The sequence below is a fragment of the Lingula anatina genome, chromosome 4 (assembly GCF_051362555.1).
Source record: "Lingula anatina isolate TDL-2025a chromosome 4, LinAna3.0, whole genome shotgun sequence".
Classification (NCBI taxonomy): Eukaryota; Metazoa; Brachiopoda; class Lingulata; order Lingulida; family Lingulidae; genus Lingula; species Lingula anatina.
In genome coordinates, this window is record NC_141770.1 from 9337122 (window position 1) to 9354401 (window position 17280).

The window sequence follows — 17280 nt, forward strand, 5'->3', positions numbered from 1 at the left end:
TGAACTGTGACTATCACCATATGAAATGGGTGTTAACTCTGCAAGAAAAAATGATTTTATGGATGTCTCTATATGCCAGTTATGCATGCTGTCATTGATATATATTATTTATGAAATACAAATTTAATAAAAACTGCAATTTGAAAAACAATGAACATTTGAAAAAATGAATTTTCATTTTTCTTTCACTTTAGGATTAACCCAGTTGAGAATTCTAGACAAGACTTCAATGTCGGAATTGATCAGAAGACTTTTCAACCCCTGCACAGACAACACCAAGCCTTGGGATCCGAAGTCCACCAACCATCCTACTCACAGCTGGCTTAAGATGGTGTGGGGGTACCTGACCCTGCAGTTCCCTGACAATCTCTCCAGATTTGAAGGCTTACACATTCTGCTTGATTTGGCTTCTTGTAGAATTGTGAAGCTGAGTTCTGCTTTGCCTGCTTTGATAACTTGTTGGAAAGGGGGCAGACTTGATGATGGTTTAGCTAACAGGCTTAAAGCTTTGGGGGTAATTGTATTTCAGAATCTCCCCAAATTTATTGAAGATCACCATGCTGTTGTGCCAGAATACATAAGTCCTCCAACACCTGAAGGTGTTCTGCAGGCTCTTTCAAATGTGCAGACCCAAACCAATTTAGAAATGATGAAAGAATGGACATTGGCAGAGAAGGATGAGCTCAGAAAATTTCTCTCTGAAGCCTCTGCACATGACATAAAGTCACACAAGGAATTGCTTATGAGACTTCCAATCTTTAGGTCTGTTGGTGGAATAGAATTTTCCACAGTTTCTCTCCATGAGGCAAAGGATGCCTTACATCGAAGTCCAAGCTTTTCATTACGTTGTAAGTTTATTGATGCGTCAGGAACAGACTCTGAAATGCTTATACAGCAATTAGGAATGACAATATTGGACACAAATGACTTGCTAAAAGAGATTGTGTTAGCAGATATTGAGTGGTACAAGGAAAGGGGAGAGATTGATCTTTTGATGAAGCAGGTACTGACCATCAACATGAATGAAGATGAATATATATACCAAATGGTGAGAGACATTCCATTTGTTCCAACTGAATCAGGAAAAAGATTTAAAGCAAGCCAATTGTTTGATCACCATGATTCAGTTGTATATGATCTCTTTCATGGGGTATGTGACGTCTTTCCAACTGGACATTATAAGGATGAACCCCAATTACATGCAGCTCTGAAGAGGTTAGGATTGAAGACAGAAAGAGAAAAAATAGCTGCAGAAGACATTTACAAGGCAGCTCAGTACATTCACAGCTCATACACAGTGGGATCTGCCACGCAAAAACTTTTGATAGGTAAATCAGAAGCAATTATGACCATTTTAAGTTCCAGACCAACAATATTAAAGAATAAGCTAAAAAATGGAAACACGCTCTCAGGCAGTTTGAAAAGCACCAGGTTTATCAAGGTCAAGCCAAGGCCAGAGAATTATCCCAATTCTTTGCCGTGGGGTCCATTGGATTGCAGCTTTTTAAGTCCAAGTGAGTTGTGCAGCAGCATCTATGAAAATGTGATAGGTTCTGTGGGGCATGTCTCCGATGAGGTTGTGAATGAAGAGATTGCCAATGAATTTGGATGGAATGAAAGGCCCACCATGCCAAAAGTCATTGCCCAGTTAGAACAGGTAGTAAGCCATTATACCAGCAGAGAAAAGGGAGTCTTTCTGCCAATGATTTTAGATATCTATGGGGAATTGTTTCATTCAGTTAGGGGGGATGTTCCCTACGAAGGCCTGAAATCCACCTCACAGAAATGGATCTGGAATGGGGATGGGTTTTCCTCATCAAAAGATGTTGTCCCTTTTATTCCTTCAGAACTACAGGGGATTCAGCTGCACCCTCATTTATTTGTCCTTCCAAGGGAAGTAGAGCAATTCAGCAAACAGTTTTGCCAGTATGGTGTGGAACCAAAAGATAAACTTGAAATCATTCTGCAGGTGCAAACCAATATCCAAATCAAATACCAACAAGAAAGGGTCCAGTCCCAGATGACCACCAGCAATGCTGTAGATCTTGATGCACAGAGAGATCTTCAGACCATTATTGATCTGTTGCACATTGTTGAGTCAATGGACAAGGTGACAGTAACCCGCCTGCAAGATGTGCTGTTAGTGCCTATTCATAGTGATGACAAATCCACCCTCATCCTTAAGTCGGTCTCCCAGTGCACTTACTGTGATATGGACTGGCTGCAGCAAGGGTATGATGTGACTGATTTTAGTGATGAAGAAACAGAATCTATCTTCTTTGTCCATGAGCATGTCCCAATGCAAACTAGTGAAAAGTTAGGTGTACCAACCCTTATGAGTCGTATTTTAGATGCAGAAGGGTTGGACATGAACTATGGCCAATCCGAGCCACTGACCCGTCGCCTTCACAACCTGCTTAAAGAAGGTTACACAGATGGTTTATCTGTTCCTAAGGAACTTATACAAAATGCTGATGATGCAGGAGCCCAGGAAGTGAAGTTTCTGTATGACCAGAGAGAAAATGAAGATGCCCAGACATGCTTGATAGATGATGGAATGCGAAGTTGCCAAGGACCTGCTCTCTGGGCCTATAATGATGCTGTGTTCACAGAAGAAGATTTCAAAAACCTTGCTCAGCTGGGGGGTGCAACCAAAGAAAAGATGAGTGACAAAATTGGCAAATTTGGACTTGGGTTCAATGCAGTCTACAATCTAACTGATGTCCCAAGTTTCATTAGCAATGACAGCATAGCCATCCTTGATCCTCATATGAAACACTTGGGAAGAGCAGCAAGATCGAAACCAGGAATAAAGATTAATTTAAAAAACGGAAAAAAGCTTCAGAAATTGAAGAACCAATTCAAGCCTTTTAATGGGCTTTTTGGCTGCAATCTTGATTCCACTGCCAAATCTTGCATGGTTAGCTACAATGCAACATTGTTTAGATTTCCCCTACGGACAAAGGAACAATCCTATAAAAGTGAGATCAGCGATGTGCATTATGATGAAAAACAAGTGCAAGTGCTTCTTCAGAAGTTGGTCAATTCTTGTTCAGAAGTTCTACTTTTTACTCAAAATGTGAAGAAAATATCAATTTATCACCTCCCCAAGGATGGAACCCCATCAATGATGCAGTGTATCTATGAAACAACAAAGAACATCTCAAAAGTGATAAGATGTTTGCATTTACCAGAGCTTCAGCCAACACAAATTTTAAGAGCTTCAACCCAAGCCCTCCAATCAGCTGAATCAGCCCCAATACCTGAAGACACACAAAATCCAACAGTGTCCCTTGTCCTTGAAATTTCCTCCAAAATGGATGCAGGTAATGTGAGTATTATTAAAACTGATGAGAGAAATGATTTCTGGCTGGTTACTTCATGCATGGGGAAACTCACATCACAGATGTTGACCATGTGCGAGGGTTCCGGTCTTGTACCTACAGGTGGAGTGGCGGTGCGTTTGGAGGAGTGCAGTGTTGAAGGCAGCATAAGCTATGCACCAGTGTGTACTCAGAAGGGAACATTCTTTTGTTATCTCCCTCTTCCAATTTCCAGTGGATTCTCATTCCATGTCAATGGAAGCTTCTCTGTAGAGTCCAGCCGCAAACATCTAACTGAGAAAACCACTGATGATAAAGTTTCAAAAGGAGCAGAATGGAACCAAGTCATCTTGAAGGATGTCATTCCCAAAGCACTTCTATTTTGTCTTGAGGACTTAAAAGAGTTAACACATGGCACGTCTTACAGCTTTAGCGAATTGTGGCCAACCTGTGGGAGCACATACGAACCAGTATGTGAACCTCTTATGCAGCAGTTTTATGCCTCCTTATTTTTCACAGAGGAACAGCAGGCGCCCGCTTTATTTTCAAATGGGGAAATGTGGAAAAATGTCCACAATGTTGGTATCCTCTCAGAAGATGTCAAGGGATCAGATGTAGTGAGCCATGCTGAAAGAATATTAGAAGATTATCTCCAGGAGAAGGGAAAAATATATGTAAAAGTTCCCAGTGAGACCATGAAAACCATGTTGTCATTTGCCCCTGGAGAGATTCAAAGAAAAATCATGTTTGACCTTCACAGATTATACAAAGAAGCAGTTTTCCCAAACATTAACACTCTTGATGACGATGTCAGAGATGCATTGATACTTAATGCAATTGACCAGGAAGATGAATATCTCAATAAACTGTTGCAGGAACATTCCTGCATTCCTTCCACACCACATGGGCAGTTGAAGCGACCTTGTGATCTCATGCACCCAGATAGCAGAGCTGCCTCATTGTATCATGAGGAAGATGGGATATTCATCAAAGGAACTGAAAGGTCATACCTGAACCCACGACGCCTTCTGGTATTGGAAAAACTTGGCATTTTTAAAGACATCAGCTGTGAGCAGATTTTGGAGAGAGCCAAAAGTGTTGCTGGGCTCCATCAAACAGATAATGTGAGAGGAGTAGAGAGAGTGAAGGAGATATTGCAGTACCTAGACTGGAGGCTGAGTGGAAAAGAAGATAGTAAATTGAATATTGAACTCAGTGGTCTATTATGTAAAGTACCATTCCTTCCAGTTAAGCCAAAACCAGAAGGTTACCCACTTCCTTGGAAAGGCAATCACAACAATCTTGCTGCACCAGAAGAATGCTTTTCAATAGATGTGGAAACTTTGGTATCTTCTACTGCTGCTGTTATCAACAGGGAGGAATTGGAAATGATGAGAAGTGTGGAAAAGTTTCTCAAAATACAATCTCAGACAGATGTCAAACTTGAACAGGTATGGCACCAGTTTGATGAGACAATTGCAGCTGCCCCAAATTGTGGAGAGTTTGAAAACAAGCTGAAAGGTCTAATAAAGGACATTTATCAGTATCTGAATGATTTACTGCAAAAGGAACCTGCTCAGCAGCCCACTATCAGTAATGCACTGCAAGAGAGAAGTGGGGTGTACATTCCGCAGTCACAAGAGTTTGTTTCGGGTAGTAAAGTAATTTTCCATTCCAAGCCCAGATTTGAACCACTTCTTTTTGAGCTCCCTTATGATTGGAGAAACTTCTGTGATGTCATGAAAGCTGCTGGTGTCCGAGAAGACTTTGATATTGCAGATTATATAAAAGCCCTACGGGCACCACATCAAACATACAACAAAAAATCATTACCATCATATATACTTCAAATTGCGTTTGCATTACAGGACAAAATTGACCATGAGGTAAAAACTAAGAATGCACCCCTTACAACGATGCTGAAATCAATTGAAGATAAAAATGGGCCTATTTATTTACCAGATGAGGATGGAGTGATGTCTGAAGCAAAGAAACTTTGCTTTGATGATTGCCAATGGCTTGAGAATGATGATGATAACATGCATTGTGCACACAAAAACATCCCACGTCATGTTGCTATAGGCCTAGGTGTTCAGACAAAAAGAGAAGAAAAGCTTAGAAAATGTTCAATGGGAATTGGCTTTGGTCAAAAGGAAAAACTTACAAACAGAATCAAGAGAATACTAGAAGGATACCCCTGTGACCAGGATGTCCTGAAAGAGCTCTTGCAAAATGCAGATGATGCAAAGGCAACTGAAGTTCACTTTGTTTTAGATCCCAGAACCCATTCCACTAAGCGCATCTTTGAGGATTGTTGGCAGCCATTGCAGGGACCAGCTTTGTGTGTTTACAACAATAGTCCATTTACACAAGCAGACATAGAGGGTATTCAGAACCTAGGTCAGGGAAGCAAGAGTGAAGATCCAAACAAAACAGGGCAGTATGGGGTTGGTTTCAATGCTGTATATCATCTCACAGATGCCCCATCTTTCTTAACCAAAGGACAGGAAATTGGAGAAACATTGTGTGTCTTTGATCCACATTGTATTTATGTGCCAGGTGCTTCTATTGCAGAGCCTGGAATCCGTTATGTTGACATTCCAAAGTTAAGAAAGTCTTTCCCAGATGTTTTTTCAAGCTACTTGGATAACATGAGAGAATCTTTTCCAATGGAGGAAGCTACCTTGTTCCGATTGCCCCTCAGGAATGAAGACATGGCCAGACAATCCAAGATAAAACCTAGACCTGTTACCATTCCAGACATGCAGTCCCTCATGGAAACATTCCGGGGCGATTTATTTCTGATGATGCTATTTCTCAATAACATTAGGAAAATAAGCGTCTCAGAAGTAAATATGGTCACTGGAAAGCTTCAGAACACATACAGTGTTGAGGCCCGTCTCAGTGCTGAACATACACAGGCACAGCAGTCCTTTCTACAGGAAATGGTGAACGGCACAGAGAGACTGAAAACACAAGAACTGACAGTGGACCAGTTGCATCCCATTAATGTTTCTTTCACAATGTCCTTGGAAGACAACGAAGGCAGATTGGAAACATGGCTTATCACCCAACAGTTTGGCTTCAGCAATCCAAACTCGATATCTAGAACTTTAAAGAAAGCCCTCTGGGACAAAGAGTTGGGATTACTGCCACGTGGAGGGGTAGCACTGCTTCAAGCTGACAGTTTACCGACAGAGAAATTTGACCTGCGTAAAAGCAGAGTATTTTGCTTCCTGCCGCTCCCACTGATAACAAACCTCCCTGTTCATATCAATGGTCACTTTGCACTGGATCATGAAGCCAGGAGAAACCTTTGGATGGACAGTGAAAATGCTGATGTGAAAACTGAGTGGAACAACACATTAATAGAGCAGACAGTTGCCCCTTGCTACACTAATATGCTTCAGCAAACAAAGGAGATTATCATTGAAGATATCGCTGGAGGTGATGAAAACAAGATAAGGAAGTCTTTGAGCAAGTATCATAAGCTCTTTCCTAATATCAAGCATGAGGAAAATTACATATGTTGTCTGTCTCAAAAAGTATACCAGTTGACCAGCGAACTTCATCTGAAGGTTCTTCCAGTTTTGCGACATGCAAGACTGAGCGAGACGGGGTTTAAAGTTGCATGGTTTTCACCTACAGGAAGTGGAAAAGATGAAGTATTCTTTGATGACTTAGGTACCCAGATTCAGGAACCAGGGCCTAGCTCCAGAGAAACATCAAAATGTCACAAACCATCCTCCAGTGAAATTGTTAGAAGAATTTTATGTGAAAGCAATTTCAATCTTTCATGTTGCCCAATGTCAATATACAGAAATTATCAGAATGCAGACGTCCAGGTGAAAACTGTTAGTCGAGAAGCTGTGCTTCGTTTTTTTCAAACCTACCAAAGACCTGACAGGCTGTGTTTCATTTCATGCTCAGATCTTCCAGAAGACATTGGAAAAACCATCTTTGGAAATGTAAGCAACCTTCGCACCATGTTGGAGTTTTGCAAGAAATCTGACAATTTTGTGCAGCTGCTTGAGGGCTCTCCATTGCTTGCAACTGAGGACAACAAGCTGAGGACCTTTAGTTCTAAAACACCTGTATTTTGTTCACGTTTCTCGAACTTGCTGCCTTTGTATGCTGCATCTTTTTGCCATAGGTTACTGGAACAAAAAATTTTTTGTACAAACCACGAAAGGTCAATTTTCAAAAACTTCAAGGTATCTGATCTTGCAGAAAGGCTACCATTTGCCTTACCAGAAAGGCTACAGAATGGGGGTATGGTTCAGTGGGATTTGGAGGCTCCGTCAAAGGAGTGGATCCAATTACTGTGGACATACTTTCACTCAGAGGCTGGTAGAGCTTTTCACTCAGAGGCTGGTAGAGCTTTTCACTCAGAGGCTGGTAGAGCTATTGAAGACAACAAAATTATATCTTTATTGAAGCCACTTTCCCATTGGTGCCTTTTGCCAGTAACTGTAGGGCAATCAACCTGTTTGCTTCAGATGACACAAGCCCGTGAAGTTATTGACAGCCAGGATTTCATCTTCAGAAGTAAGATTTTGGATGTCTTACAAAAGTTGGGTGTTCCACAGCTAGCCCATACCTTACTACAAGGTTCTGGTGAGACCTCACATGCAATAATTGGCAACCATAGGGATCCAAGTTCCATGGTCATCACATTAGAAGGGGTAGCCAAACGACATAAACTAGCAGGCAGACTAAATGTGCAGGAATGCCATGTTATATTGGAATATTTTTGGCAGAATCTTGATTTGCTGAAAAGGACTCTTGAATTGAAACGGAAATTGTGCAGTTTTCCTTTTTTTCTATCTGCAAAAGAGGAGATTGTCAGCATTGAAGGAAAAAACACGTACATTGCACCCAGCTCTATCCCTTTAGATGGCATGCAGCTAATGGAAGGAGATGGTCAATGTTTTGCCTTCTTGAAACCCAATGTAATGTTAGAGCCACTCTACACATGGTTGGGTTGTCAAGTACTCTCTGAGTGTGATATGTACTGTAATTTTATTTTACCAAGGTTTGAAAGTCTCTCAGAGGAAGAAAGGATTAAACACTTAGAGTTCATATCAGTCAAATTTCACTATGGAATTGGTCAAGGTGACAGGAAGAGGCTGATTTTTGAACTTTCTAATGTGAAGTTCCTACCTGATAGCCGGAGTGGAATTCCTGGCACCCTGTCAACTGCATCTGCTTTTTATGATCCTCACAATGAACTATTTAAAGCTATGCTTACAGAGGAAGATTTTCCATCGGAGCCTTTTAGATCTGAAGCAATTATGCATTTGATGCGTGAGATAGGTTTACAGCAACAAGTCACTCCAGAGAAGCTCACTGGTTTTGCCAAAGCCATTGAAATGGGGGCTAGTCTTGCATGCAAAAGTAGAAATGAGGCAGAACGCGAAAAGAGGGAAAAGCAGGCACGTGCAGTAGTTACACATCTTTTTTCGAGAAAGAATGTAGTAAATGAAAGTCACTTATTGGACAGTGTTAAAGATGTGGCCTTTCTACCCCAACGTGTTGCTCCAAGCAACCTTCAGAGGCTTTGCCCTCATGGCAATAGGGATGGAGAAACAGTGAGGCCTTTCATCTGCTTCAGTGGTGCTGTCTCATACAAGCAGGAACATGAACATTTGTCATGGACAAGTGTTTCATTCTTGGAACGTTGGGCAGAACCAAGGGACAGACAATTGTGTGAAAACCTTGGAATGAAAGAAACCCCCTCCTTGGAACAGGTGATAGACCATTGTTGCAATGTGTGCCGAAATTTGCAAGAGCAAGTCAAACATTTGACATCAGAAGAATCTAAATTGCTCTCTGAAATTATGGGGCAGATATATCAGCACTTGGAATCTAATCAAAGCCAAGATAAAGAAAATCAAAATTGGATTCATCAGCTGCAACACTTAGAATGCATTTTAGTACAGGATGGAAAAAGGTTTGTTTATCCGAATCAAGTTGCTACTTCGTGCTTGGAAGAAGAAGAAATAAAGCCTTATCTTTATGCTGTGCCTTCACAGTATGCTGGTTGTAAGGAGGTCTTCAAGCTAATAGGCAGCACAGATAGACCCTCCTTCTATCAATATGCCAATGTATTGGAAAGGATTCATAAAGATAGCGAAAAGAAAAAACTGGAACCAAATGAAAAGAAAACAGCATTGAAAGCAATGGGCTTTTTGTATAAAAAACTTCACAGGGGGGATGAATGGCCAGAGCAGGTAAAACTGTTATACTTGCTCACTTCTGCTGGGGAACTGAGGCAGTCCAAGGACATTATCTTCATCAATAACATGTCCCATTTTGACCGACTGCAGAAATTTCCATTGGAAGAACCCATGCTTGCTCGCCCTTCTAAGGAAGAATTTGGACTTGAGGTCCCATCATACAGCGATGTTGCTGAATGTTTGCCAGAATGTTTGCGCCTTAGATATCTGACTGATGTTGTCAAAGAGAAACTTCAATCTGAACCAAACATCAACAAACTTGCAGAGCATCCTTTGAAATGGAAGTTACAATCAGAAAATTTTTATCAGGCAGTATTGCGTCTCCTTCGTCATGCTGGTAGAACACAAGGCTTCACTGTGAGTCAGCAGGACAGAGATGAGCTACAAGAAAACATTGAAAACATCAAACTTCACTTTGTAACAGAGTTGACCACTGTTTTAGAATACAAAGGAAAGGTTTTGTCTGGTAGCGAGATAACACCAATGTGCTTCTACCAAAAGGCCCATTGTGGGCAACAGTCTCATTGTTTTTATTTAAAAAGCAATTTTCAGATGCGCAGCTTTTCACCCAGGTTTGTTGAAATCTTAAACAGTTTATCGAAAGGGAGACTGTCAACTTCCCTCCATCACCTGTGCCATATCCTAGATGAAACAGTTGATGAGATTTCAAGATATTTGGATGATCAGGGCATTCCACCAGATGATTATTGCTCAAGCACCAGTGTTCTACCCACCCCTGGCACTTACCTTCACATAGAAGACCAGCATCTGCTATCTGAGAATTTTCACCGCTTTGAATGTGGTGAATACGTAGGCTATGAAGTAGAGGATCCATTGTTGAAGAGTCTTGAGGGCCTTCCGACATACATATATGCCATTGTGCTAGAAGAGATCATGGAAGATGCCGACTCTCAAACCTCAAATGTGCTAAGGAGATACAGAATAAGAATTGGGAGTGAAGAGGATGATGTCCTTGTTGTGACTGGAAATGACCTGTACAAATTTAAACGCACACGAAAAAATATCTCGAATAATGATGCTTTTAATGATAAAACTCCAACTGAGGATGACTTCTCTGCAACATGTATCGAGGACATTTTGGAAGATATCAGAAAAATACTGGAGGCTGCTTGGAAACTTGATGAAAATGAGAGAAAAAAAGTCATCAAGAGACTTCTCAGAAAGTATCACCCAGACAAAAACCTTGGCCAAGAAGATATTTGCAATGAAGCATGCAAATTCATTCAGAGTGAAATAGCTACACTTGACAGAGATACACAACAAACATCTTCATCATCAGCTCAGACAACTGGCCCTAGAAGGTCACGCACTACATATGAAGATGTGTTTAATCAATTTTACCCCAAAATGGGGCACCGTGCCAGACAGGAGAGAGAATACCATAAGAAGTATTATTCCGGTGAGAGCCATGGTAGTGACAGGACATATGGTAGATACAGGGATACTCGAACTAATCCCCAACCATCCGAGGCTTCGAGGTGGTTCTGCCAGGCCCAGTGGGATTTCAAAGCAGTCTCCAGTGACACCAAAGAACTGTCCCAGAGCTATGAGTGGGCTTGTTTCAAATGCCATCAGGTTAGATAATTCTGGTTCCATCTCAGTAAAGTTTAAAATGAGTAATTGAGTTGATCATTATGTTATACCTTGAAGTTTCATTTTTAATATTGAATTATTTTAATATGTACAGTATTATCATAAGTCGATTTAATTTTTAAGTTATAATCCCAATTTTTTTCTGTTCTGTCAATCTACTCACTTCTTGTCAATGATTTGTCAATCTTCTCATTTTCTGCAATTAAAACTAAACAGCATTTACTATTTCTTTCAAACCAGTACATCATCAATATACAGTAAGTTTATCTACATCACATATATTATAATTTCAGTCAGCAGAAAAAGCACTGAAGGCCGCACAGTTTGCCATCGATGCCAAACTGAAAAACAACAGTCACGACCTGCCTTCAATGGCCGCCCGTCTTAACCTTGCAGACAATTGCTCCACTATTTCACAGCTTTCCAGGCGTCTCCAGTCCCTCCTCACACATTCCACTGCCATGCGCTACCCCGACAGGTGTGGGGGTCTACCACATGAGGTCTACAACATGGACACAGCAACACAAGCTGTGGACATCACAAGCCAACTGCTGACTGAGATCGAGACATTGTTGACAGAAGAAGGTGTGCCGTTGGACAGAAAAATGTAAATTTCTTCTCTTTTTATTTAATTAATCAATGTTTTTTTTTTTTTTATTACACAGAGCACATTGTCTTGAAGGATATTTTAATGCTTCAACCTGGTGGACATACGTAGACATGTTGAGAATTATTGTCTTTGAAAAAATGAAACTAATTTTGAATTAGGTGATCAATGAAAAACATTGTGTACTTTGGATATTGCATTACAGGTATATATATATACAGAAAACTTCCTATGACAGGAAAATTTTTTTCTTTATTGAAAAGATGGATAAAAACATATTCATTGTAAAATAATATTTTCGTTTTTGCTTTTATTGCCATATGCATGTTTTAGTATACTGAAAATATGTAAATAGATTTTTGTTGGAGTTTGAAGTGAACCTTAGTTTGTATATACAGTGTAAAAGAGAGTGAACATACATGTAGTTGTAGTCTTAGGTATTTTTTTGCTGATAAGAGCGAAAGGTGGCAATTTAAATGATATGAAATATATGTACATCCATGGTGTAGATTTTGGTTAATATGCTTTGTGAACTTTCATTTTATTACTATTGTTTACTTAAAAAAAGTATTATGTAAACTTGATTGTTTTCATTTAAAGTGTTCAAATATGTTTTATAGATAATTTCTTATTCTGAATATCCATCACCATTGTATTATTTATTATGAGGCTGAGCACAGTATATATTCACTTTGCATCAGTCGCATCTGAAACCAGACCAGGTGATGCACATAGCAGTAATAGAAAAAATGTCATAATAATTCAATGCTTGTTATTTTTTATTCATAGTCTGTGTCCAAAGAATTTTTTCACTTTTTTAAATACTGAGATTCCTTACCATTTTAGAAACCACATTATATTGTAGAGAAAAATCAGTTGGTAACCTGTGGACACAAAGCATGACAGTTGTTACTTGTAAGTAGATTGCTTTCTTTTAATACATTTTATCACTGAATTTTGCCACTGTTTTAAGAAAAGAACTTGAAATTTGATGTGTATATACAAAAAGTATTATATGCAGGTAATTGTATATGTATTTTGCTGGTAGTGGAAAGTGTAAACTGAGAAATATTAGAAAATATAGATAAATTGCAACAAATGTGCATTGCAGGGATATGAAGAGGGATCCTTGCAGATCAATGTGCATGTGTGTTAGAACATTTAGAAAAGCCAAGAAGGTACTGATTTAAGTGTTTATAGGTGTGTCTTTTTATTCAGCTGTAAATATATGCTGATAGTTTTTACGGTAATAACAAGAGGTGATGAAAAAATTACCAGTATATGCAGTATATGCTTATATAGTTACTCAAAATTAGTGTTATTTGTCTCAGCATTGCTTAAGAGTAAGTATGCTCTATGGCAAGTAAGATTTGAAATATAAGACTTCCATCGATTGCAGTGAGCATCCTCAGCAAATATTAACACCATCTAACACATATATTGTATAAAGTGAAAACCTTTCAAAGACTTTGTTCAATGTTTCAAAAATGAAATGTGGTAACTTGACCATGAACTCTGTAGTTTAAAAGGATTTTAGTTGTTGTTATTTACAAATCTAAAGTGAATTTTTAAATTATAGAAGGGTCACGTTCAAGATTATAATGCAGTGCAGCTGCTGATGTTAGAAGAATGCGTGTATAATTTGCGAAACATATTCTTCTAACATCAGCATCTGTTTAGTATATATAAAATAATATATGTATAATTTTGGAGTTTTAGAGATGGTAAAATGCTAGTAAGAAGTATGCCACCTGTTCTGTATTCTATAGTATAATCAGAATTATTGCAGATAACCAGGTATAGATACTGACAAGTATACACAAAAGTTGGAGATCCAGCTGAGGGAGGGGGGGTGGGGGGGGGAGACAGATAACACTGGTGGTGGGAAACATTACCCAAGTTTTCAACCTTGAAGTACACGTACATTGTACCTCAGCTGGTATCTCCACTTTTTTGGGCGTTTAGGATGAGAACCATTCACTTGGCAAATATAATGTAAATGTAAACTGTAGATGAGGACAAATGTTTTTACTATATATTTCACTTGTTATATTCTTTTTTTAATGCTCTTTCTCTCTTTTTTCTTTTATTTTTGGGGTGGGTGGGCTCAGAGACAGGAAAACTGCCCATTTTTGCCTTATTTCATTCATTGTACCCTTTTCTTTCTCTGACTTTCATCTTTTTTTTATTTTGGAGGGGGGGGGGGTGTTCATCATGGGTTTGACCTGCATCGTTTGCAGGATTTACTCCTTATTATTGCTATATAAGGGGATAATATGTTAAGTAACCTACAATGTAGCAGGGTCCAAAAATGAGTATTCTTGCAATTTCAATTAAATTTAGAATAATATTTTAGTTGGATTGGATTCTTTGAAGAATTGGGGAAAAGTGAGGTATTACTGACATATGTAAGTGCATTTTCCCTTAATTAATTGAGTGCAGAGGTTATGTAACTTTTCATTTTAATATAATTTTGGTTTTAGATTATGTAAGCTTTAACACAAAAAAAGAAAAGAAAATTAAGCTGTGTAGACATTTAGCTGGGAACATATGAAAATATTGGTATAGGGAATCATTTGAGTTAAATTAGATCATGATATCTTGCACCCATCACATGGTACGTGTGGCTGGTCTAAGATAATATCAAAGGAACAGGTAGTTCTGCCCTAGCTTGTGTAGGTTCAGGGTACTTTAACTACCAGTATCAGATATTACATTGAGGGAAGCTGGGGGGGTGGGGCATCCCTGGCTATAACTGTACTATGTATGTAGGCATAGGGGTGGAAATTGCTTGTTTTGATATTGATTGGTTTGGTTTATTTTGTGCTCATTAGACCTATTTGTGTGTGTGTACGAGGGAGGTGGGGGCTTAGTTAATTGCAAACTAAATTCAGTTTTGTTTTCTGTGTGCATTACACAATTCCTGGAAATGTCTTAGTTGTGCCTTGGATGGTAAGCTTATTGCTGTAACACCTGAAATCATTTGGGACCCCTTCCCAAATTAGAAAAGGGAGAAAAACAGTCAAATTCAGATATTGCTTGAAGACCATGTCTTGCACTTTGCAAGTCCAGTAAATTTTTGTCTTGCACACGACAAAATGATGTCTAATAATTCTTTATAATTTGTTAACTTTAATCAGGGGAGAATCCAGGATTAGTTGAAGGGGGTGCGCTAAAGTCACCCCAAGAGTTTTGGTATTTTAGAAGGAAAATGGTGCCATTTGGTACCGTTTAGAACTATGATTCAGCTAATCAAAATTCTAATTTGAAAGGGGGACCATTGGTGTGATTTTTTTTCCAGAAATCGAAGGGGGGGACCTTCCAAAAAAAATCCACCGCTGTTTAATTATCTGTCATTTTAATATTGACTGTCAGTTATTATTATAAAACATACTGCTTCTTGTGTAAAGTTAGTTTTTAGTACAATTACAGTTAACTGCAACATTATCAAGTTACATATAGACTAGCATCTCCACTCACCTGATTTGGTGAATGATGTTTAAAAAAGTTCCGTCAGCTTGATTGATTATTGAGATCAAAAGGTCTTTCGTCACAAACTAGCAAAGACTCCAAATCTACAGTTATGATACTACTAACATTTGAGAAAAAACATACAAAGAGTGTTCAGGAAAGATTGCAATACCATTTTAACATTTAAAACGTTTATACCACACTGAACTGGAAGATGGATATATGAGATAGATACACTCCCCCTGCACCTGTGTGATGCCCTGTTAGTACCAGTGCTGCAGCACTTCACAACGCTACCTTTGTCACACTGAGACTGATAAAAATGGCTTGTATAAATAAAACTTGTGAGAAATAAGATTTTTTACGTTTGTGACCAAAGAGCCGTTGAACTCTCTTATCTGTAATTTTTCTGTAATTGAGGCAAATTAAGGTTTAGAGCATCATGATTTAGTCAAGATGGCACCTCTGTTCATCTGATTTTTATAAAATGTTTAAAAGATGTCTTATTGAATGAATTTCTACAATAAAATTTTGGTGAAATTCCATGTTTTGTTTTGAATTGATAAGTATATAGAGTAATTCAATTCAAAATACCTTCATTCATTTTTTATGTACAGACACAGGTGTGTCTGTACATATAGCCATCATCTCAGTCGTCAGCCGTGTAATTGGCTTATTTTTACAGTTAATCAGTTACACATTGCATCAAAATTGAGAAAAGTCCTACTTCGTGCACTGTCATCACATACGTTATGGTAAAAAGAAACGGTGTTACTAATTATTTTTTAACTTACAAGAATGATTCTTAAGATTGACATTCAGCTCAAATAAAAAAAAAACAGCTCTAGTAGGGGGGGGGAGGGGTTAGAGATCCGTGTAGTATACGATTCGGGGCAGTATATTGATACCCTCTACCAGGGGGCTGCAGTTATCATTGTGGACATTTTTGGCTGGAACGACATCAGACCAAAATGACTGTCTATTTATCTAGAGTCATAACTGTGAATATCTGTGGAAAATCAATCTGTCGCCCTGGAGGTGGATAAGGAGGTGGAACGATGCGTGGACGCAGAAAGATAGCGCGCTCACCTTCAGCTGATTTGTCCACAAGTTAATTTTTGAATTCAGTTTTACCAGTAAATTAAAAGACAAGGTCGGGAATCAAATGCTGTGGTGGCCTATTTGTACTGAAATGCTGCATCTTGGACATTATATTATGTCCAAGGCTGCATTGACTTCTCTAAAGTTTAAAACCTCAACCCTTTATTCCTAAATGATCGCCTTGGTTTACAACAAGCAAATTAGTAATGCAGGCGGCCGTAAACAACCTCTTTAGAGCAGGACCTTTTGTAGCCACAACCATCACTTCACAACATTTGTCAGATTTAAAGCTAAACATTGCTTATCTTCATCTGTAAAAAATATGATTATTTTATCTTTCAAGTAAAAAAGTCTTAGCATTTTTCTGATCCAAAGCTATTCGTTACAATTTTTTCTGCTTGTTTTTAAGATTGAATGTTTTTCCTTCAGATGAATCACTTTCATTTTTTATGTTAAATTGAAAATAATTTTCACTTCAAACTTAAAATTAAAACGTTTTCCACTTTAAAGTTAAACAGCACAAAATACTTTCCTGTTTGTCTTTGAATACCAGAAAATATCCAAGTAAAACAGTAACATTAATGTAATCTGTAGAAATAGTTTTCTCTTTAGTGCAAGAAACGACAGTTTTATGATTGTTCAAAGTTAAACTGTACAGTTTTCATTTTTCTTGTTCGACTGTGAAAATCAGTTTTTCCTTGTTAAAATGAAACACCAACCTGATATGCAGAAGTATTTTATCTCTAGTGCAGGAAACACCAGTTTTACTTTCTGATTTAAGTTAAAATTTCCTGTTCATCTTTGATAATCAGAAATTTCCCAATGAAAATGACAATTGTTTGCTCTTCTTAGCGCAATAAACAACAGTTATTATGTCTGTTTAAAGTTAAACAGTGCAGTATTTTTTTCTGTTCGTCGTTGAATA

At 38.5% G+C, this 17280-nt stretch overlaps 1 protein-coding gene across 5 annotated transcripts in view; it reads left to right on the top strand.

Moving 5' to 3' along the window:
* LOC106159408 (sacsin) overlaps nt 1-12621 on the top strand; it is a 29372-nt gene extending 16751 nt beyond the window's left edge. For all 5 annotated transcript variants that reach the window (XM_087010839.1, XM_087010842.1, XM_087010840.1 and 2 more), the window contains 2 exons: nt 195-11158; nt 11470-12621. In XM_087010839.1, coding sequence (XP_086866965.1) covers nt 195-11158; nt 11470-11787 — 11282 coding nt within the window. In that variant the 3' untranslated portion in view covers nt 11788-12621. The remainder of the gene's footprint in view (nt 1-194; nt 11159-11469) is intronic.
* Nucleotides 12622-17280: the final 4659 nt, after the last annotated feature.